At 41.3% G+C, this 23,339-nt stretch overlaps 2 protein-coding genes across 10 annotated transcripts in view; one reads left to right on the forward strand and one right to left on the reverse strand.

The window, feature by feature from the left end:
* The window catches only part of HELB (DNA helicase B), a 34,084-nt gene extending 29,891 nt beyond the window's left edge, over positions 1-4,193 (forward strand). For all 3 annotated transcript variants that reach the window (XM_017671429.3, XM_017671431.3, XM_017671430.3), the window contains one exon: positions 205-4,193. In XM_017671429.3, coding sequence (XP_017526918.2) covers positions 205-309 — 105 coding nt within the window. In that variant the 3' untranslated portion in view covers positions 310-4,193. The remainder of the gene's footprint in view (positions 1-204) is intronic.
* Positions 3,989-23,339, reverse strand: part of GRIP1 (glutamate receptor interacting protein 1) — a 643,653-nt gene continuing 624,302 nt past the window's right edge. For all 7 annotated transcript variants that reach the window (XM_037007170.2, XM_037007167.2, XM_037007164.2 and 4 more), the window contains 2 exons: positions 7,612-7,758; positions 3,989-5,759 (listed from right to left, as the gene is read on the reverse strand). In XM_037007170.2, the coding sequence (XP_036863065.2) occupies positions 5,532-5,759; positions 7,612-7,758 (375 nt within the window). In that variant the 3' untranslated portion in view covers positions 3,989-5,531. The remainder of the gene's footprint in view (positions 5,760-7,611; positions 7,759-23,339) is intronic.

The raw sequence follows: 23,339 nt of genomic DNA on the forward strand, positions 1-23,339 counted from the left end.
TTCTAGAGAATGCCATGGCGAGAAAAGGAGGCCGGCTCCTGCAGGGGGCTGACAGCGGATTGCTCTGATCTGCTCAGGTCTTCCAGGCGGCGAGGAAAGTGCATTATGTCTTTTGCAGAAGGAGTCAGGGAATAGAGCTTCATATTCATATTCACTGACTACCTCTTTACCAAGTTAACTTTATTTTTATTGTTGTTCTAACAGGTGGAAGAATCATCTCCACAAGTGTCTTCCAAACTTCAGAATCTGAGACTAAACAGTTTAACCCCCAGGCAACTTTTCAGACCTACAAATGATCAAGAAACTTAATTTTATTTCTGGTTGCTCAAAATAATTGTCTGTTTTTCCCCACTCAACACAAAATCAGTGTCATAACTTCAAATATGAAGATAAAAGTGGATGTCTGTAACTGGAGTTTTATTTTTAAGGTGTTTGTGTTTGCAGATGTTTTCAATTGTTTTGATCAAAGAAAATCGAGGCAATTTCAACATCTGTCATCATGAGAACTAGTAGCACTGGGCATAAATGAGTGAAAAAGATGTTGTATGTTAAAAAAAAAACTGTACTTTAAAAGTGTTTTACTTTTAGGATCATGCCTTATTAACTTCTACGATCACTGTGGGTGATCTTTGCCAATGGGTTGAAAGGATGGTAAAGATAAACTAATTGCATCTTTTATATTATTGACACACATTTCAGGATGTCGTGTCTTCTGCTAAGTGGTCATCTCATAAGGCTGCCATTTACTCCATCCTGTTGCCTGGACCTACCTCACCTGGGATTTTTTTCCTAGAAATTCCTTCTGAGTTGGGAGCACATTGTGTTTTTTTGTTTTTGTTTTTCTTAACTGGAGATGTAACTGACATATAACATTATATGAGTTTAAGGTGTCCAACCATGTTGACCTGATGCATGTCTGTACCGCAGCGCAGTGACCACTGTAGCATTAGCTAGCACCTCTATCATGTCACATGACTACCACTTTTTTGGGAGCATGTTGTTTTGAGATACTCGGGAAATTTTTTTTTCTCTCAGAGTAATTTGATTTTTTAAATAAGAGTTTTTATTTACTGTTAAATGGAAAAGGAAAAAGTCAAAAGACTTACTGTTATACCGGTGTTTTTAAAAACAGCTTTATGGAGATCTAATTTATGTACAGTTCACGCATTTAAAATGTACATTTGAGTGGCCATTAGTATATTCACACATTTGTGCAGCCAACACCACAGTCAATTTCAGGACGTTTTTATCACTCCCAAAATCAACCCTGTACGTCTTAGGTCTTGTCCCCTTTTCCCCTCCAGCCCAAGGCAACCTTGTCTCCATTGATTTGTCTATTCTGGACATATCACACAGTGTGTGGTCCTTTGCTGCTGACTTCTTTGACTTAGCATGATGTCTCCAGACTTCATGTTGTAGCATGTATAAGTGCTTCATTTCTTTTTTTTTAAGGTTAAAAAAAATTATGTACAAACAGCTGACATTGTTTCTTTCATTGGGTAGAAGTCTTGGTGAATTCACTCAAGGAATATCGCTCAGTCAAACTTGATGAAGACTATACTCTTTGCTACTAACGGAAAAACTGGCAGCATATGTGGAGGCTTTATTTCTGGATCAGACTGTGTTGGTTGAGCTGACGTGGCGAGATCAGGAGCCCTGGCTGAGTTTTTGCAAGTGGCTCCAGTGAGCTGCAAGTGACCCATCGCTTTCCATGGTGCACTGAGGCAAAATGCCTTCATCTCTTTTTTATTATACCAAAGAATATTCCATTGTATGGATATTGTGCATTGAGTTTATCCATTCATGCGATGATGAACATTTGGGTTGTTTCCACTTTTTGGCTATTATAATTAATGCTGCTATGCACATCTGTCTACAGGTTTTTGTGAGGATGTGTGTTTTCATTTCTCAGGTATACACCTAAGAGTGGTATTGCTGGGTCATATGTAAATATATGTTTAGTTTTTTGAGGAACTGCCAGACTGTTTTTCAAAGCAACTGGGCCATTTTATATTTACACTAGCAGTATGTGAGGGTGCCAGTTTCTCCACATTCTCCCCAACACTTCTTATTATCTGACTTTTTGATTATCGGCATCCCAGTGGGTGCAAAGTATATTTCATTATGGTTTTGATTTAAATTTTCTTCATGGCTAATAATGGGAATCATCTTTACATGAGCTATTGGCCATTGGTTTGACCTCTTCAGAGAAATATCTTTAGATCTTTTTCCCATTTTTAAATTGGGTTATTTTTCTTATTATTGAAGTATAGGGTTTTATATATTCTACATTCAAGTCCCTTATGAGAAACATTTGCAGAAATTTTTTTTCCCTTTCTGTAGGGTTTATTTTCACTTCCTTGATGGTGTCCTTTGAAGCACAAGTTTTCAGTTCTGAAGATGTCCTTTGTATCTGTTGTTGTTACTTGTGCATTTGGTGTCATAGCTAATACTCCTGTTTTCCTTCTAAGAGTTAGAAATAGTTTTAAGTCTTACATTTAGCTCTGATTCATTTTGAGTTAATTTTTGTGTATGGTGAGGTAGTGATCCAATTTCAGTCTTTGGCATGTGGATGTTCAGTTGTTACAGATCCATTTTTTGAAGAGACTGTTCTTTCCCCATTGAATTGTCTTGGCACCCTTGTCAAAAATCAATTAATTGTAAATATGAGGGTTTATTTATCTCAGGAATTCTGGATTCTTGCTAGTCAGTACCACACTGTCTTCATTAACTTTGTAGTAACTTCTGAAGTCAAGAAATGTGAGTCCTCCAATTTGTTCCTCTCATTCAAGCTGTTCTGGGTCCCTTGCAATTCCACATGAATTTTAGGATCAGCTCATTAGTCTCTGTAAAGCAGCCAGCTTAGGATTTTGAGAGGATTATGTTGAATCCATAGATCTGGGGAATATTGGCAACACGGAATGTCTTTCTATTTATGGCTTCTATCATTTCTTTCAACAATGTTTTGTAGCTCCAGAGTATAACTTTTGTACATCTTTTTTTTTTTTTTGGAACAGGACAAGTTTATTTAACATTCTTTTTTTTTTCCCCCTGATTTTTTTTATTGAAGTATAGTTAATATACAACATACTGGTTTCAGGTGAACTTTTGTACATCTTTTACCAAATTTATTCCTAAGTATTTTATTTTTGATGCTACTGACAATGATGTTGTTTTCCTATTTTTTGCCTGTTCATTTCAACTGTATAAAAGTACAATTGATTTTTGTATATTCATCTTGTATCGTGCAACCTTGCTAAACTCATTTATAGTTTTTATAGGTTTTTAGTGGATTCCTCAGGCTTTTTCATGTGTGAGAGTATATTATCTGCAAATAGAGATAGTTTTACTTCTTCTCTAATCTGGATGCCTTTTATTTCATACCACCATGGCTAGAACCTCTATTAAATAGAAGTGGTGAGAATGAACATCTTTGCCTTTATCCTGTGATTTTACAAGGCCTGCGGCAATCTGCAAAAATGAAAATGTTGGGACTATGGATATATATTTTTTTAAGGTAGTGTAATTAAAATTTGTACTTTTTATAGCTATTGTAAATGTATTTCATAGAATACATGTAATATTCTCTGAAGGCAGATGTTGTGATCCTTGAGTTAAGATCTATCTTTGTCACTGAAAATAAATGTGCCATTGGTGGGGGGTGTTTTGTTTGAGGCTGTTTAGCCCGTTCACAGATGTTGTACATCTTGTCCTTATAACAGTCCTGCAGTGCAGATACGCACTCTGTTTCACAGGTAGTGAAGCTAAATCATGGTAAGTAAATTTCATACCACCAATGAGTGCCAGAGCTGCCTCAAATCTAGATCCAGTTTTAGAACCTATGCTTAACCCACTCTGCCATGTAGCTTTTCAAGTTTATGGCAAAACCTTCCTCCTTTAGAAAATTGTGTAACAATAAGCATGTGTAGGGCTCAGTCTAGAACATGAAAATATACTCAAAGGAACAAAAAAAAATACACACACCATGTTGTTTTTTTTTGCTTTTTAAAATCACTGTTTATTCCATTTGATAGAGGGTTTTTCTTTTTCCATACAAATATTTGCAACAATTTTGAATTCCCCAAAACCATACATTGACGATAAATACCATGCTAATAAAGTATTAAATTTGTACAAAAATACTTTACAGCTTAATACTTGTTTGTTACAAATAAAAATACATATTTAAGTGACTCATGATCTTTTTTTTTTTTTTCCTTAACATGATTCTGCTTTATACTTTCTTGCCCTGGCGGTTCTGAAATATGGTTAAAATATTATATTTCTTTGCACAAAAAGAAAGGTGAGCTTTTTCCTTAAACACAGGACACAGTGTTTAAATGCTTTACCTAAGCAGCTGTTTGAATTATTGACCAAAGTGAAAATGTTTGGAAAGTAATTGTTTCAATATGGAGATTCTACAATCAATATACAGATCTTTTTTAATATTCACCAAATAACAGTTATTAGTGTAACTATTCAAAATATCTGAACAAATGGAAACAGTTGCTGACAAACATTCAAAGCAACTGTCACAATTTATTGCTTTGAGGGATGGCAATAATTGGCAATGCATTTTGTGAAAAATGTATTTACAATTTCAATAACTAGCATGGCTCAGAACAAAAGATAGTCCAGTGTCATTTTTAGGTACATGTGCTGTACACCCCTCAATATAACCAGTTTTCAAAACATGTCAAGCAATATGAGTTTGATTTGCCTATTATTAAGATAAACCTCATTTTAATAGACTCTTCATTCGCTCTTAAATTCTTAATCTTGAATTTTAAAAATAAGGTAACTAATTCTCAGTGTTACTAAACACTAATTCATTATCAGAGATTTTTCAGCTATTAAAAATATGTGTCCTTAAAAAAAAAAACAGGTCACAAGACATATCCTGTTTGATAATTTGTTGCATAGGGAATAGCATACATCTTAGTTAAAATCATTCCTATACTTGGGCAAAACATTTACCACCACCTATTAAGGTCTCCTACGTGCATCATTGCTGAAACGTTTTAAGACAGCTCTATACCTGTACCCCTCCCACAGTAGCAGTCCCAGCAGTTTACCAAACTCTAGCCCCTCTAGTAGAGCCAGCTTTATGAAAAGCCTTGTTGGTCAAGTTCTCACATTAATGACTTCATAGTAAGAAACTGATCTCAAAGTGAATTAAGGAAATTATCAGAATTTTTTCAAACACATTTCTCTTTTTAAAAAGTGATAAGATGAACTTGTAAAAAATTTCCTCTTATGTTGATTGTGGGGAGGGGTGGCCTACCTAGTTTTGTTTTTCTCTACCATTGGGCTTGGCAAGGAACTGCCTGCCGTATACCATAGTGGTCACCAAAAAAGAAGGCTCTTCAACTTGGAAAGGGAAGTGAACATGAGCCATGAGATTTAAAAGACCCCTGTGCTTGCAGTTAATGCCACATGATTATCTGTGCTTTAAATGTCACAGAAATCTTAAAGGGAATTTTTAGCACCATGTAGATATTGTCTTTTGTCCTGCATCATAAGAAGCGTTGCTATAATGTATTAGTGGGTTCTCGTATCTCCAAATTACCACTGTGACTAGGCTGTTGGAAAAAAGCACTGTTCTGTTCACTCCATTCTCCTCCGGGTAGACTCTGTTCTATAGACTTCTGTGAAGCCACTGGGTTTCTACTAATAACCAGGTCCAGCTTATTGCCAGATTCCGCTATGAGGGGCACAACAAGGCAACAGTCAAAGTCTCTTGTTCGGACGTGATTCACCTGAAAGGTTAAGAAGAGCCATTTTGAATACTGTAGTCATCAGACAGATCTGCAAGCTTCTGAGTAACGCTTTGGGTGCACCAGGTTGTCTTGAAGGTGCGTGAGGGGCGCCCAGGGCAGAGAGTCTCTCCCTGCTGACTGCTCTATAACGTGGTTGCTGGCTTACTTCTCTACTATGCGGTAAGGCCCTTGAGAGCACGGAACCAGGATGCGCCTGCTAGCCCCATGCTGAGCAGACGGCTCACTTGTGGCAGGTGTTCCAAGTGCTGGGTATTATCCCCAATTTACAGGTGAGGACAGTGAGGCACAGTGGTTAAGATGTTGCCTCAGCTTAGCAGTTGGTGAGTGGCCAGCTAGGATGTGACCCCAGACAGTCTAGCTGATGCCAAAGCCCGTGCCCCTGCCCACGGTGAGAAGTGAGCCTGTTCCCCACCCCCCAGCTTACACACAGGCCTGTCTCATTTCTCCCCAGTTGTTGCAGGTCTGGGACCTGACACGCATGGTATGTATAACCCCGATTGTCCAATACAGGCATTGCGTCTCAGCTTCCCATCCCCTTTGGCCTTTGGTATTGGCTGCTTCTGATACCTACTCATCCTTAAAATCTCCTTCCTTGGCTCTTAGGCCATCACCTTGTTTTGATCTTCTTACCATTTTACTGCGCACTTTCAGTCCTTTCCTCCCTTTAAATTTTGTTTTTTTTTTGCATTCTCTTCTTGGCTCTCTTCTCTTACTGTAAGTCCACCATAGGTAACTTTATTCAAACCCATGCCTTCAGTATCCTAAACCTTTAGCTCTGGCTCTAACATCTGTCCTGAGCAGCAGATCCAAACTGCCAATGGCCTTCCAGACTGTTCTACCAGGATGTGCGGAAGGCATGAAAGGTTCAGGTCTGACCCAGGCATCTTACCCACACCTACCTGGTCTCCTTTGCTGGGATCCTCCCCTTCCCGTCCCTACTCCAGTCTACCAGTGACATTATTGTATTGTCTTTCTAAATTACAAATTATGTCATTATTCTGCTTAAGAAGTTAATATGCCTCCAGAATAAAGGCAAGAGCTTTTTCATGGCATCCAAGGCCCTTCACAGTCCAACTCTAGTCTCCTTTTATAGCTGCCACTTCAATGAATGTAGGTATAGCTCCAATTTATAGATTAGGAAGACATTCACAGAGGTTAAATAAGTTGTCCACATTTACTCATTCAGCAACTATGAGAGTATCTGGAAAATAAAGGTTCCTAGGAGAACTTGAGAAGACTACTTGTTGTATTGCTATGGTAAAAATGATTGCCAGCATTGGCTTTAAAATTATATAACTGATCAATGGCAACTTGCTCCAGTGAACTCATGTCTAAAGTCAAATGATCAGTGCAATCTCATGCTTTGAAAGTCAGCTGTTTGGTAGTAACAGACTCATTCCAGTTGAATATGCTTTCAAGACTGACGTCAACCCTCCTTTTCCTGTGAAATGCTCTTCCTAGAAACTGTATATAAAATCAGGAATTTGTTATGCTCAGTGAAACTACACGTGACCACAATAGTATTGCATTATGTAAAGAATGTTCAACCTTTTGGTTGCAGATACTGTGTGAATATTGAGATACAAGCAGTGTATAGTGGGAAATGGGAGAACAGGGTACTAACACTGTTCTCAAGAAGTTTATCATCTGTTGGGGAATAGATAACAGGAGAACAGGCAGTTTCAAAGACTGGCAAGTTCTACCAAAGGAAAAAGTTTCTGTCCTATATAGGAGGGGCCCCTAGTCTAGTCTGGAGGCAAAGGATGGGTGATCATTGGTCAAGTAAGGCTTTGAAGAGTGAAATTTATTATAATTCTACCTGGGGTTTTACCTGTAAAAGTCTGTCATAGGGCTTTAAGCCACCAAGATCTCCTGGTCCAGCTGGGCGAATATTTTTGACATACACTCCTTTCTCCAGCAAGCCATCTGCTACACTGAACCCGAAGTCCTCCATGTCAGAGCCCTTGTACAAGGTCACCTGGAAAGAAAAAATGTGGAGACTTACTGTGAAACTTCTGGAGAATTATTTATGAAATTACTTGATGAACGACCTTTCAAACTAATTTCAGTAACTGATTTGTTATATACTAGGCAGCCTCCCACAACCCTGTAGCTTCTTCCCTTCTCCAGGAACATTCTTGGAAGTCCCACCCAAAACTGAAAAAGGACAAGGAGACTGCTGAGAGGTTTCTTTTTTTTCTGCAAATCACAGTCCTCAGGTGTAAATAGCTGAACATTTTCCCAGGCCCAGGTTGACTTCCCTATTTTCCTGGAGCAACTCCCTGCTGTTGGGAGAGCCCCAGGCAGGGCTTTGCTGCTGTTGTATATCAGGACCAAGCCAAAGGCCTTTCTTTCCTGCCCACCCTCCCTGGTGCTGTGCTGGGAACAGTCCTCTGCATAGCCTGTCCCTTTGAGCAAGTGCCAGGGAGTCCATCATTTTAGTTGTTTTGGTACCCCAATCAGCCCTTCAGTACCACTGGCAATAAATGACTTTAAAGACCTAAAAGCGTTCTTGTAACAAACACCTTGCCTGGCTTGAAAAGCAACCTCTGTACTTGTCCAGGGTTTGGTTTAGCAACTCAAGGCATTCACCCTTCTCAGCTACAGGCCTCACTGGTCTCTGCACCTAAGGCCAGGTACTTCCAGCCAAAGCTTCCCCCAAACACCATTCCTCCACCTGACCACCTGCAAGAGTTAGTTGGAGGTTCATACAGTCATCAAATGTATACTGAGTACGTTCCATGTTCTAAGCATGGTTCTGAGTGCTGGGAAACAGCAGTGAAGGAGAGAGAAAAGCCTGCCTTCCAGAGGCAAACACTTGTTAATAGGTAATATATACTGAGCACCCACTATGATGGATGCTTCCAGGCAGTGCACTCAGCACTTTGCATGCATTTAATGCTTTGAGGTGGTGACTGCTTTTACTAAGCCTCACAGGAGGCTCTCTGCACACTTCCATCAATGATTTGGGCTTCCATTTTAAAACTACAATAGTTAAAAAAATATTTTTATTTTTACACAAGTAATACATGCAAACTCTTAGAAAAATAGTAAAAACGTTCAGAGCTGTACAGAAAAAAGTGAGGATTAAAATTTGCATAGCATGTTTATTTCTTTATACCCAGTTATTTTACTTCAGACAAACTGTATTGAAGCAAATACAGAAGTTATCAGCTAATGGTTTTTTATTTCACTGGACAGCTGAAATACCAAGATGGCTGGGCCAATACTATTCACCAGGCACCCCTCGTGGTTACTGGGGTGAGGACATTCAGTTTTATAGAGGTTAAGGAATGTACCCAAGGTCAGAAAGGTAATGAATATCTATGATTCCAGACACCAAGCAGTTAACTATTATCCTCTACTGCTGCTCAAAATGCCTTATTTCATATGTTATAAGATGCACTCTCTTTTTTTGTATTTAAGTCTCTGAAATCAGGCTGTGTTTTATAACCGATGGCATCCTGGATCCTGTGAAATCAGTCCTGTCACCATTCTGCCCCCACATGCCTTCTTCCGGCAAGAGTACAAGAAGGAAAGAGGCCAGTTTACTGCTGCAGCTTTGTATTAAGAGGAAAAAGGGTGTCTTGCAATTGCAAATGAGGTCCAGCCCAGAAGCACTGACATCTCTCAAAAGTGTTAAAATGCAGAATCTTAGACCCTGCCCCAGGCTATCTGAACTGGCATCTTCAGATCCCCAGTGATATGTGTACACATTTAAGTTTGCGTCATGTGGTACTCCCCACACCAGAGGGGATAGTCCATGTTCTGGAAAAGAAGGAAGGCGACTAATGTTTAATGAGATGACACTCTTTGCAGGCTTATTCCATTATTGTGGGTATGTGAATGCATAAGTGTGTGTGTGTGCATGAGCATGCGTGTGCATGTATGCACATAGCGGACCAGGCACAATTGTAAGGGCTGAGGATATAGCAGTGACAAAAAAGACATAGCAGGGAACAAAACATAGCCTTCAGGAGTTTATAGTCCAGTGAAGATATGTGATTTAATCCTAAGAATCCTGCAAGATGAGCAGTCTGTTTTACATGCAGCAGTGTCTATTTCGTTTTGCAATCTGAAGTGACGTGATTGCCTTGGAAGGAGCACCTTCATGGCTCTCAGTTACGCAAGTGCAGAGTAGTAAGCCCTACCTTACTATAAAAGGGGTTTGTCTGTGTGCCTGCATGCGAGTGCGTAGTTTAGTAAAATCCAGCCCTCATCTGACATGCAGCCTGATGTTGTATGGGGAGAAGTTCAAATTACATGATTGAAAGAGTACTCCCCCCAACTCAACACCCATCCGGAGGGGAGGAGGAGTCTTTGTTGGTGACCTGGGCTCAGGTAAAGGCTTTGGGGGTGGGAGGGGCTGGTATATGGAGACGCCGCCCCCTCCCTCAAGCTCCTTGAGGAGGGCAAGAATCATCGTTTTGTCCACTGATACATCCCAAACCTCTGAAACTGTGCCTGCCACACAGTAGGGTCAATATTTCATGGACTAAATGAAATAACTGGTTCCGCTATACCCTGTGTTGAGTTTTGAAGGCATTCGGAACTGACCAGGATGTCCTGTGAGTACGAACTAAGACGGATTTAATTCAAACCATTTCCCCTTCCCCATCCCAGGGCTGTGCAGGAAATTAGCAAGACTGCAGCTGCAGGGTGGAGGGTGGACAGGACTGGGCAGGACGAAGCTCCACGGCGACATCCTGCGGCCACGAGAGGCGCAGCTGCGAGGTCGGAGGTGGACAGGGCTGGGCAGGACGAAGCTCCACGGCGACACACTGCGGCCATAAGGAGTAAGAGCACCTCTGACACAAGCCAGATCTGCCCACCTAGGAGCTGAGCCAGCCCCACTCTCGAACTGGGAGGGATGTGGGACGAAGGGTCCTCCACCAGGAGATGCTGGACTTCTTGCTAATAAAGCCTGTGGGACTTGAGTGAGCAGATTAAAAAGCAAACAGGATGTTAGTGTCTTTAAGTTTGTGGAGATAATGTGGACAGTCTGCTTTCTATGCTTCTTTCAGCGTCGAGTTGTATCAGTTTGGGTGGGTTCGGGTTGACGACAGCTTAATTCCTCCATCGTAAAGTTCCCTGTCAACCTTTAATCTAAACGGTTTCGTCCACTGATGACCACTGTTCGAATCAATAATTTCATTAGGGGTTGGAGAGTGATAATCTTTTCCTAATTCTGTCATTTCTTCTACATTTAGGAGCTAGAATTCTGGAAAGAAGAATTCTCCTTTCTTCAGTTAATGCTGTTTGTTTACTCAGAAGTGCAGTTTGTACAAGGAAGGCAGAATGAATGCCGACGATTCTCTCCCTTTCATTTTTAGTATAGGGAATGAGTTTACTAAATACTTCCTATGGTGTCCTAAAGAGGTATTTTTGTTAAGGGGGGATGACTTTTGTTAAGTAAACTATCAATATGAACTTACGGATTTACATATGTATTTCAATCAATTGCATCATTATTCTTTTGGGTGCTCAAATTTTCTCATCCATGGCCAAGGGGAGTCCTTCACGGTGACTCCCACCTCCTTTTGCTATGACACATTCGTTCTGATAACGGCTTTGCTTTCTGCTGCAAAAAGCTATCGTAGATTTACCATGAATGTTTCCTGCTCCCAATCTGGAATCACCCATTTCAAGGAGCCTTGACTGGAGGAAACATTTCTGGTTTATATTCTAGTTCCTTTCCTCCCATCCTCCTGCTCCTCTCTCAAAGGGCAGAAAAGGAGGAACAGGGGGAGAAGGGCAAAAAGGAGGAGAAGGAGAAGCAGGAGATGGTTGTAGCCTACCGTTTTTTGCCTGTTTACTAGAGGGTACAGTCTTTTTGCTCAAGGTCCCTACTTATGTGTCCCTCTTTGGCTTTGTTTGCTGTTTGCTGTCCTTCTGTTTGTTCCGTCTCTGTTTCCAGTCATGTGACAAGCAGCACAGGTATGGGAGGGAACCTTGCCCCATGCCTAGAGGGTGGCACATCCTAGTTATCTCTGTTCTACTTGCAACCTGGCATGGGGGAGGGGCAATTTTATGGACCCCGGGTGTAAGGCTGGTTGGGGAAGTGGATCAGAGTCTGCTCTGAAGGCCCAGGCACCCCCAAAAGTGAGAGTCACTAAGCTGATGCTTGCAATGGACTTTGGGAAGCCCTCTTTTGTCTTAGATCAGAGGCATGTTTTCCAACACTGTGAACCAGAGTCCTCAAATCAGGGAGAAACATTTGGTGTGGGCCTGGAATAATAGTGAGGTTCCTCATTATTCAATTGGCCTGCGATTCATGGATGTCTCCTCCACATCAAAACCCAGGAATGGCAGGATGCATGGCACCAGATAACGCCAACAGCAGTCTGTGGTAATGCATTAACCAAAACATTAGAGCGAGGTGTTAACCAGAACAGGTTAACAGAACAGCTCATTAACATTAAGGTCACAGTTTTTGGCCAAAAGGCTTGCTTCTCTTGAACCTTCGACTTGGTGTACCTCTATGTCAGACTCTTCAGGATGAGATGCCGACAGATGGTTTACATTAGAAACTATTTTTCTAGAAAGATTTTCTATGGTCAGCAGAGACTGAATTTGAATAGCCAGCTCTGTAGTTCTCTTGGAAACGGCAAATGACAAAAATAAAATTATTTTAAAATGACATGAAAGATAAGATTCTGGGAATCAATAATTCACAAAAACAGTGACTACAGCTGGCTGCTCTCAAAGCAGCAACAATAAATTGTGCCATGCAGCTGCTGCCTCCTGTTTGTCTGGAGATTGGTAGTAGTTAACTTCTAATTTATTCCTGTCCAAAAATAATTCTGTGGATTCCAGGGTTTAAGTCACATTTTTTTCTTTTCACAGATGAATCCCTTATCCAGTCACTTTCCTATATACGATGGCTTTTGATCTCACAATAACTCTGTGCAACAGAATCACTCCCTTCCTACTCATGGAGACACTGACTCCCGCAGAAGTTGACGGATGGACTCACCCAGTTAGAATAATAAGGGTAGGCTTCAGCACTCAAATATCTGAACTCATCTGCTGTGTTCCTGATACCAAATCATGATTATTTCCTGGACATATAATCTCCTAGCTGGTCAAACAAGCCTTTATCCATTTCCAACTGTATGAAAAACTAAAGATGCATATTTACCATGTCTGCTGCATTTTCTCATCGGAGCCCTTGTGTGGCTTCCACAAACACCCACAGAGCTTGTGCTCACCCTTCCTAGAGCTTCTATGTCCCACTCTAGTTTAAGTGAATCAAGGTCTTTCTTGCAGGGTCTCTATTCTGTGCTGACTGAAAGATACTCCTGGGGAATCTGGACTATGAACACAATGCTAGATTTTTTTCTGTTCTAAAAGGGCCAGTGATCCTCTTGGAACATAACTCTCTGGGCAAGGATACAGTTCTATGAAGCTCAGCTCAGTGTTAGCTATCCATCAGCACAGGCTGCAATTGCTGCTAACCCTCTGGAGAACAGAAGCTTTAACAGGAGGCAGAGGGGTTCACCATGATTCAAGCTGAGCCTTGCTTTATGTTTCTAAGCAAGTCTGTCCACATGTCTGAACAATGTCCTGGAGGCACAGCTCAGAAACTCAATGCCTGTGCTTTCAGTTTTGACATGTGAAAAGATTTAGCAGCAGGGCCGTTGTGTCTATACTCTCGAGCAAGTCACGGCGGGTGGCAGATATCCCCAGAAGCAGTTCCCAAGCCGGGAAGCCTCCCTGTGACTCAGCCCATAGCCCAACTTACTTAAGGACCACTGACACCTACTTCTCTGAGATGGTACTCGTTTTCCCATAGATCACCAAGTACACTTGGGTGTATTCTCGCCGGCACCACTGGGGTAGCCCTGTTCCTTAACGATGATCATTCAAGTAATGTTGGTTTTGAGGGCAATCCTACACTATATCTATGGGGGGCTGGAAGCAAAAAAATGTATGGCCTTCCCCATGCACTCCTCCAGCCCAGGAGGAAGTGATCTCAGTTTATGCCACCCAAACTCGTGCATTTCCAGAAAAACTGGGTCAGGAAAGGCAGCTGCTGCCCTCCTGTCTGGGACAGCTGCTTCACACACTCCTCCTGCTCCTTGGCAAGTGTGTGGCACCATGCGCTTGAAAAACAGGAGTCAACAATGGGAGCCTCAGGAGCTTGGAATTTGGGGCTAAGTATGAGCAAGTCAGGGGCTGATGTGACCCTTGGAGAACGGAGTTCCAACCAAGAGAGAGCCATGGTGTTTAAGATCTGCAGCGGATTTATGCATGGCTTTCCTGATTCAGCTCAGGGCGCATTCCCATCTGTCATTTCACATCCTATCCAAGAGGAAAGAGTGGGTCAGTCTCCAAATTGTCCAGGAGATCAAACCAAGCCACAGGCAGGTTGGTCACTCAGTTGCCAGCTCTGTCACTGGCCCTTTGCATGTGCCCCGGCCACCACCAAGTTAGTCAGCTGCAGAAGTCTCTGTTCAGACTTTGCTCAGGACTGCCTGTGGCTCCTCCAAGCACCTGCTCCCTCTGCTCCTGCCTCTGCTCTCAGCTCTCAGGGCTGCCCTGGCCTGGCTCTTCTCCAGCTGCTGACACTCCCCACTCCCTCTGCAACTTACCAACCTCCATTCCCCTCAGGGCTACGGGGCCCTCGTGGCTCCAAGGGCCACTGGCATCCTGGGTGGAAGGCATGCCCTCCACTCACCCTCTGGGCCTGTGGGAATTTGGGACCAGGTTCACTGTCTTTCAGGAAAGATGACAAGTTACAGCTGTCCAAACTCCCATTGCACTGAGTGCTCACAGTGTCGGTTTCATTTCCTCATTCAGGTGTTATTATAGTCTGATGCTACAAAGATGCTTCAACAAGGAAATAGCTCTGTACCCATCTAGGAAAAAGAAAGAGAAACCCTGGGCAAGATGACCATCAATGTGATCCTCAGCAGTGCCTTGCAAGGCAAGCAGCAAGATGGTGGAGGAAGAGGTCCGGCAGGCTGCTTTCCAAGGACCTGGGCTTCAGGGGAACTCAATGACCTTCAGAGAGGTACACTGCTTGTACAAGAACATCTTATAGATAATATAATATCTTACAAGTTATATTTGATCACAACACAGACACATAGACACCAGGAAGAGATGAATCATCCCCAGGCCAAAGCTAGACTTGAGAGAAGCCATTAATATTTCTGAAGAGAAGTGACAGTGGATTGTGACACAGTAAGAAGGTGAAAGATCAAACACTGAGAAATAAGGCCCACTAGAGCGCTGTCTAACAAGGCTGCCCAAGGGCCACCTGAGTCTAGGGGATTCAACTCTGACTGACTTACCATTTCTATTGCTCAGAGCTCAGACTCTACAAAGGTGATGGCATCTTGAAGACAAGTGATGAGATACAAACTGAATGCTGTGAGATACAGATGCACATGATTTTTCCATCTGTTAGAAAAGATAACCTCAATGGCTTTATTTCTGTGTAAGTCATTGAGCAGCTTTCATTCTAACTTGGAAATCATATTCCACCATTCGTCTTTTTTCCCCTCTCTGACTGAGATGATTGAGAAAGTTTCTTCATCCCCCTTTGAATAAGCTTTGCCTTCCTGCTATCCTTTCTCACTAAAGAGTCACACAAACAAAACGTTTGTTGAACCAATCATTTGTAGAAGAATCATATTTTCCACATTTTGAAAAGCATATTTTAACAGAATCATAGACAAGGGAAGTTGAGGAAGTGACATGCTTTATTGATTGTCAGGGCTGTGTGCCTTCACTCCCTGGAAACACAACCCCAACTCCAGCCTTGCTCCACAGTTCCAGGCTCCCCAGCGACATTCTGATCATTAGCTGCCCTGGTTTTACAGGGAGAGAATATGCTTATCAGACTAGCAATGAGACACTTGTTTATTTCTCTTTATAAACAGATTCTTGGAGACAGGAGGAGCCAAGATGGTGGCATGAGTAGGGCAGCAGAAATCTCCCCCCAAACCATATATATTTTTGAAAATACAACAAATACAACTATTCCTAAAAGAGAGACCAGAGGATACAGTACAATAGCCAGGCTACATCTACATCTGCAAGAACTCGGCATCTCACGAAGGGGGTAAGATACAAGCCACGGCCTGGTGGGACCTGAGCGCACCCCCACTCGAGCTCCCCGTCAGGAGGAAAGGAGTCGGAGCGGGGAGGGAGTGGAAGCCCAGGACTGCTGAATAACCAGCCCTAGTAACCTGCACTGGGAGCACAGACACACATTGCATGGTGTGCTGGATATTAGGGAAACAGAAAAGTAAAATCTGCGAGTGGGTCCTCACAGCTGGTGCCACTGGGACAAAAGGAAAGTGAGTGCTTTTTGAAAGTCTTAAAGGGACAGGGGCCTCACAGCTGGATGGAATTGTCCCAGCACACTCAGCCCAGCACCTGGGAATCCTGAGGAACTTCACATGCTCAAGCCCCTGGGAGGTAATGCAGCTCTGAACCCCTCATGGCGATCAGCAGCCTGCCATTTGTTCTCCCGCTGGCAGGCATGGTCCTGCCACAACGGTGCAGCAGCTGGAGAGTGGCTGCGCCCACAGCGGCAGAGCAGCTGGCAAGTAGCTGCATCCACAGTGGCGGAGCAGCCAGAGAGCAGCTGTGCCCACAGCGGTGGAGCATCCAGAGAGTGGCCCCACCCACACCAGCTGCTCAGAGCCAGACCCAGAGGCCATCACCGGCGTGCAGCTGCCCGGTGCAGGCAGAGGAACCTGGGGCAAGGTGCAAAGGGGCACTGTTCTCACAGGAGAGCACACCTGGTGCACCTGCCACTCCCCACAGGGCCCTGGGCTACTCTGATGGTGGCCCCGCCCACAGCAGCTAAGGGAACTAAACTGGAGGCTGCTCCCGGTGTGCGGGTAACTGGCACAGGCAGCAGAGAAGGGCAAGGTGACTAGCAAGCAGGAAGGGACTTTGTTCTCACAGCTGACACATGTGCCACCTGTCTATGACTACCTGTATCGCCATGAAAAGGCAGAAAAATTTGGTCCATTCCAGAATTACCCAGAAAAACACTGGAGAGGGCCTAGGGAGATAGCTATAACCAATCTTCCTGAAAAAGAATTCAAAACAAAGGTCAAAACCATGCTGATGGACCTGCAGAGAAGCATGTAAGAGCTAAGGGAGGAAGTCAGGAGGGAGAATACAGAAATAAAACAATCTCTGGAAGGACTTAAGAGCAGACTGGATGAGGTGCAAGAGACTGTTAATGGAATAGAAATGAGAGAATAGGAATACAGAGAAGCTGAGGCAGAGAGAGAGATAAAAGGATCTCTAGGAATGAAAGAATATTAAGAGAACTGTGTGACCAATCCAAATGGAACAATATTCACATTATAGGAGTACCAGAAGAAGAAGAAGAGAGAAAAAGGGATAGAAAGTGTCTTTGAAGAAATAATTGCTGAAAACTTCCCCAAACTGGGGGAGGAAATAGTCTCTCAGACCATGGAAGTACACAGAACTCCCAACACAAGGGACCCAAGGAGGACAACAGCAAGACAAATAATAATTAAAATGGCAAAGATCAAAGACAAGGACAGAGTATTAAAGGCAACCAGAGAGAAAAAAAGGGTCACCTACAAAGGAAAAGCCATCAGACTATCATCAGACTTCTTGGCAGAAAACTTACAGGCCAGAAGAGAATGGCATGATATATTTAATGCAATTAAACAGAAGGGCCTTGAACCAAGAATACTGTTTCCAGCACGATTATCATTTAAATATGAAGGAGGGATTAAACAATTCCAGACAAGCAAAAGTTTAGGGAATGTGCCTCCCACAAACCACCTCTACAGGATATTTTAAAGGGAATGCTCTAGATGGAAGCACTCCTAAATCATCAGAGAAAATAAAATCATAGCAAAGAAAGCAGACCAACTAAATACTAACTAAAGGCAAAAAATAAAACCGACTATTCACAGAAGCAGTCAAAGAAAAAACATAAAAGAGTACAGAATAAAATACCTAACATATAAAGAATGGAGGAGGAGGAATAAGAAGGGAGAGAAATAAAGAATCATCATACTGTGTTTATAATAGCTTAATAAGAGAGTTAAGTTAGATGGTTAGATAGTAAAGAAGCTACCCTTGAGCTTTTGGTAACCAGGAATCCAAAGCCTGCAATGGCAATAAGTACATATCTTTCAATAATCACCCTAAATGTAAATGGACTGAATGCACTAATCAAAAGACACAGAGTAATAGAATGGATAAAAGAGCAAGATCCATCTATATGCTGCTTACAAAAGACCCACCTCAAACCCAAAAACATACACAGACTAAAAGTCAAGGGTTAGAAAAAGATATTTCATGAAACAATAGGGAGAAAAAAGCAGGTGTTGCAGTACTTGTATCAGACAAAATAGACTTCAATACAAAGAAAGTAACAAGAGATAAAGAAGGACATTACATAATGATAAAGGGTCAGTCCAACAAAAGGATATAACCATTATAAATCTATATGCACCCAACACAGGAGCACCAACATATGTGAAACAAATATGAACAGAATTAAAGGAGGAAATAGAATGCAACGCATTCGTTTAGGAGACTTCAACACACCATTCTATTAATGGAATAGAAATGAGAGAATAGGAATACAGAGAAGCTGAGGCAGAGAGAGATAAAAGGATCTCCAGGAATGAAAGAATATTAAGAGAACTGTGTGACCAATTAAGAGAACTGTGTGACACCACTCACGCCAAAGGACAGATCCACCGGACAGAAAATAAGTAAGGACACAGAGGCACTGAACAACACACTAGAACAGATGGACCTAATAGACATCTATACAACTCTACATCCAAAAGCAACAGGATACACATTCTTCTCAAGTGCACATGGAACATTCTCCAGAATAGACCACATACTAGGCCACAAAAAGAGCCTCAGTAAATTCAAAAAGACTGAAATTCTACCAACCAATTTCTCAGACCACAAAGGCATAAAACTAGAAATAAATTGTAGAAAGAAAACAAAAAGGCTCACAAACACATGAAGGCTTAACAATATGCTCCTAAATAATCAATCAAAGACCAAATTAAAATGGAGATCCAGCAATATATGGAAACAAAGGACAACAACACAAAGCCCCAACTTCTGTGGGATGCAGCGAAAGCAGTCTTAAGAGGAAAGTATATAGCAATCCAGGCATATTTAAAGAAGGAAGAATAATCCCAAATCAATAGTCTAAAGTCACAATTATTGAAACTGGAAAAAGAAGAACAAATGATGCCCAAAGGCAGCAGAAGGAAGGACATAATAAAGATCAGAGAAGACATAAATAAAATTGAGAAGAATGAAACAATAGAAAAAAATAAATGAAACCAAGAGCTGGTTCTTTGAGAAAATAAATGAAATAGATAAGCCCCTAGCCAGACTTATTAAGAGAAAAAGAGAATCTACACACATCAACAGAATCAGAAATGGGAAAGGAAAAATCATGACAGACCCCACAAAAATATCAAGAATTATTAGAGAATACTATGAGAATCTATATGCTAACAAGCTGGAAAACCTAGATGAAATGGACACCTTCCTAGAAAAATAAAACCTTCCAAGACTGACCAAGGAAGAAACAGAAAATCTAAACAGACCAAATTCCAGCAATGAAATTGAATCAGTAATCAAAAAACGACCCAAGAACAAAATCCCTGGGCGAGACGGATTCATGGCTGCATTTTTTCAGACATATAGAGAAGACATAATACCCATTCTCCTTAAAGATTTCCAAAAAATAGAAGAGGAGGGAATACTTCCAAACTCATTTTATGAAGTCAGCATCATTCTAATACCAAAACCAGGCAAAGATTCCACCAAAAAAGAAAATTATAGATGAATATCCCTGATGAACATAGATGCAAAAATACTCAACAAAATATTAGCAAACCGAATTAAAAAATACATCAAAAGGGTCATACACCATGACCAAGTGGGATTCATCCCAGGGATGCAAGGATGGTACAACATTCAAAAATCATCAACATCATCCACCACATCAACAAAAAGGACAAAAACCACATGATCATCTCCATAGACACTGAAAAAGATTCGACAAAATTCAACATCCATTCATGATAAGTCTCAACAAAATGGGTATATAGGGCAAGTACCTCAACATAATAAAGGCCATATATGACAAACCCACAGCCAGCATTATACTGAACAGCAAGAAGCTGAAAGCCTTTCCTCTAAGATCCGGAACAAGACAGGGATGCCCACTCTCCCTACTGTTATTCAACATAGTACTGGAGGTCTTAGCCACAGCAATCAGACAAAACAAAGAAATAAAAGTCATCCAGATTGGCAAAGAAGAAGTCAAACTGTCACTATTTGCAGATGAAATGATATTGTACAAAAAATCCCTAAAGAATCTACTCCAAAACTACTAGAACTAATATCTGAATTCAGCAAAGTTGCAGGATACAAAATTAATACACAGAAATCTGTTGCTTTCCTATACACTAATGATGAACTAGCAGAAAGAGCAATCAGGAAAACAATTCCATTCACAATTGCATCAAAAAGAATAAAATACCTAGGAATAAACCTAACCAAGGAAGTGAAAGACTTATACCCTGAAAACTACAAGACACTCTTCAGAGAAATTAAAGAGGACACTAACAAATGGAACGTCATCCCATGCTCTTGGCTAGGAAGAATTAGTATTGTCAAAATGGCCAACCGGCCTAAAGCAATCTACAGATTCAATGCAATCCCTATCAAAATACCAACAGCATTCTTCAACAAACTAGAAGAAATAGTGTTAAAATTCATATGGAACTACAAAAGAACTCAAATAGCCAAAGCAATCCTGAGAAGGAAGAATCAATCAGGGGGGATCTCGCTTCCCAACTTCAAGCTCTACTACAAAGCCATAGTAATCAAGACAATTTGGTACTGGCACAAGAACAGACCCACAGACCAGTGGAATAGAATAGAGTTCAGATATTAACCCAAACATATATGGTCGACTAATATATGAAAAAGGAGCCATGGACATACAATGTGGAAATGACAGCCCCTTCAACAGCTGATGTTGGCAAAACTGGACAGTTACATGTAAGAGAATGAAACTGGATCATTGTCTAATCCCATACATGGAAGTAAATTCAAAATGGATCAAAGACCTAAATGTAAGTCATGAAACCACAAAACTCTTAGAAAAAAAAATAGGCAAAAATCTCTAGGACATAAACGGTGAGTGTCTTCTTCATGGACATATCTCCTCAGGCAAGGAAAACAAAAGCAAAAATGAACAAGTGGGACTACTTCAAACTGAAAAGCTTCTGTACAGCAAAGGATACCACCAATAGAACAAAAAGGCACCCTACAGTATGGGAGAATATATTCATAAATGACAGATCCGATAAAGGGTTGACATCCAAAATATATAAAGAACTCATGCACCTCAACAAACAAAAAGCAAATAATCCAATTAAAACATGGGCAGAGGAGCTGAACAGACAGTTCTCCAAAGAAGAAATTCAGATGGCCAACAGACACATGAAAAGATGCTCCACATCACTAGTCATCAGAGAAACGCAAATTTAAACCACAATGAAATGTCACCTCACAACAGTAAGGATCGCCACCATCCAAAAGACAAACAACAACAAATGTTGGTGAGGTTGTGGAGAAAGGGGAACCCTCCTACACTGCTGGTGGGAATGTAAATTAGTTCAACCATTGTGGAAAGTGGTATGGAGTTTCCTCAAAAAAATCAAAATAGAAATACCATTTGAGCCAGGAATCCCACTCCTAGAAATTTACCCTAAGAATGCAGGAGCCCAGTTTGAAAAAGACAGATGCACTCCTATGTTTATCACAGCACTGTTTACAATAGCCAAGAAATGGGAGCAACCTAAGTGTCCATCAATAGATGAATGGATAAAGAAGATGTGGTACATACACACAATGGAATATTATTCAGCCATAAGAAGAAAACATATCTTACTGTTTGCAACACCATGGATGGAGCTAGAGGGTATTATGCTCAGTGAAATAAGCCAGGTGGAGAAAGATAAGTATCAAATGATTTCACTCATCTGTGGAGTATAAGAACAAAGAAAAAACTGAATGAGCAAAATAGCAGCAGACTCACAGAACCCAAGAAGTAACTAACAGTTACCAAAGGGAAAGGGACTGGGGAGAATGGGAGGGAAGGGAGGGATAAAGTGGGGGAAAAAAAGGGGGGCATTACGATTAGCAGACATAATGTTGGGGAGGGCATGGGGAAGGCTGTACAACACAGAGAAGACAAATAGTCATTCTACAGCATTTTACTACGCTGATGGACAGTGACTGCAGTGGGGTATGTGGGGGAACTTGGTGATGGGGGGAGTCTAGTAAACATAATGTTCCTCATGTAATTGTAGATTAATGATACCAAAATAAAAAACAAAACAAAACAAAACCAAAAAACCAGATTCTCCTTCTGGCTTACATCCCTGTTGCTGGAGGCTTTAAGGTAGCTGGCTCAATCTTCTTTTCAGTCTGAGATGCTGAAGAGATCTCATGTTCTGGGTTTCTGACACTGTACAGCTCATATAAGACTCTGAATCATGGTAAGTTCACCAGGAAAAATGTTATTTGTGAAGTTTCCTCTTCTTAGGATATGAGGTGATCCTGCCTGCTTCTTTGCTAAGTGAGCAAACTGAGGTTCAGAGAAGGGATATGGCTGATCACTGTCCATCTATGACCACACCTCATTCTGCCTGAAAACGAAATCTTTGTTCTGATTTACCACTCCTTGCCTGAAGGAAGAGGCGTTGGATCTAGCAGAGAGCAGTAGGCAAAAGCAAAAAGTTCATATATTCAGCTTCTCCTTTTCAGCTTCTAGTGACTTCCAAGGTTAAGACAATTCTATACAAGCTATTTGGAGAAGGTCTAGGCCTGGCTCATTTGATCTTGAGTACCAACTCCAAATATCTGGTGATGAAAGTGGCAAGTGTCTGAATAAGATAGATTCTTCCATTTCTTATTTCCTCCTAGGGCTGAACTTGCTCCTGACTCGAGGAGAATATTGCAAAAAATTGGGAATACACACTGAAAATGACACCTCTTCCAAGAAGAAAGCAACCTTATCATATCAAGAAAAAGATCCCCTCTTAAAATACTCAAATATATTGAAAATGCAAAGTGACCTTGGCTGGGGGAAGAAAATGCAGCTACAGGAAATAAAGGTGTTTCTTGCGAGTGACTCAGTTTTTTTGTTCAAGGGTCATGCCATCAGCAGCCATAAATAAAAGCAGATTCTAGGAAAATATTTTAAAAACCATTCTGTAAAATGACAAAAATATAGCTGTATGCAATTAAGGAATATAATTGTATTTTAAAACACAAATGACATGGCAAAGTGAAATGTTGATATGATTTTTTTTAAGTCCAAATGCTCTGAATATGGAAAAGATTCCCACTCTGCTGGAAAAAATGTTTTGCCTTAAAGTATGCAAAGAAGTGAGGTTAGAATTCATCTTAGATTAAGTGGGCACCAAAGGATATTTAAGCTTCTGAAGGGAAAGAAGGATTATCAATGAGACTGTAGCTAAGATAACAGGC

This window comes from Manis javanica, chromosome 10, assembly GCF_040802235.1.
Source record: "Manis javanica isolate MJ-LG chromosome 10, MJ_LKY, whole genome shotgun sequence".
NCBI classification, from domain to species: Eukaryota; Metazoa; Chordata; class Mammalia; order Pholidota; family Manidae; genus Manis; species Manis javanica.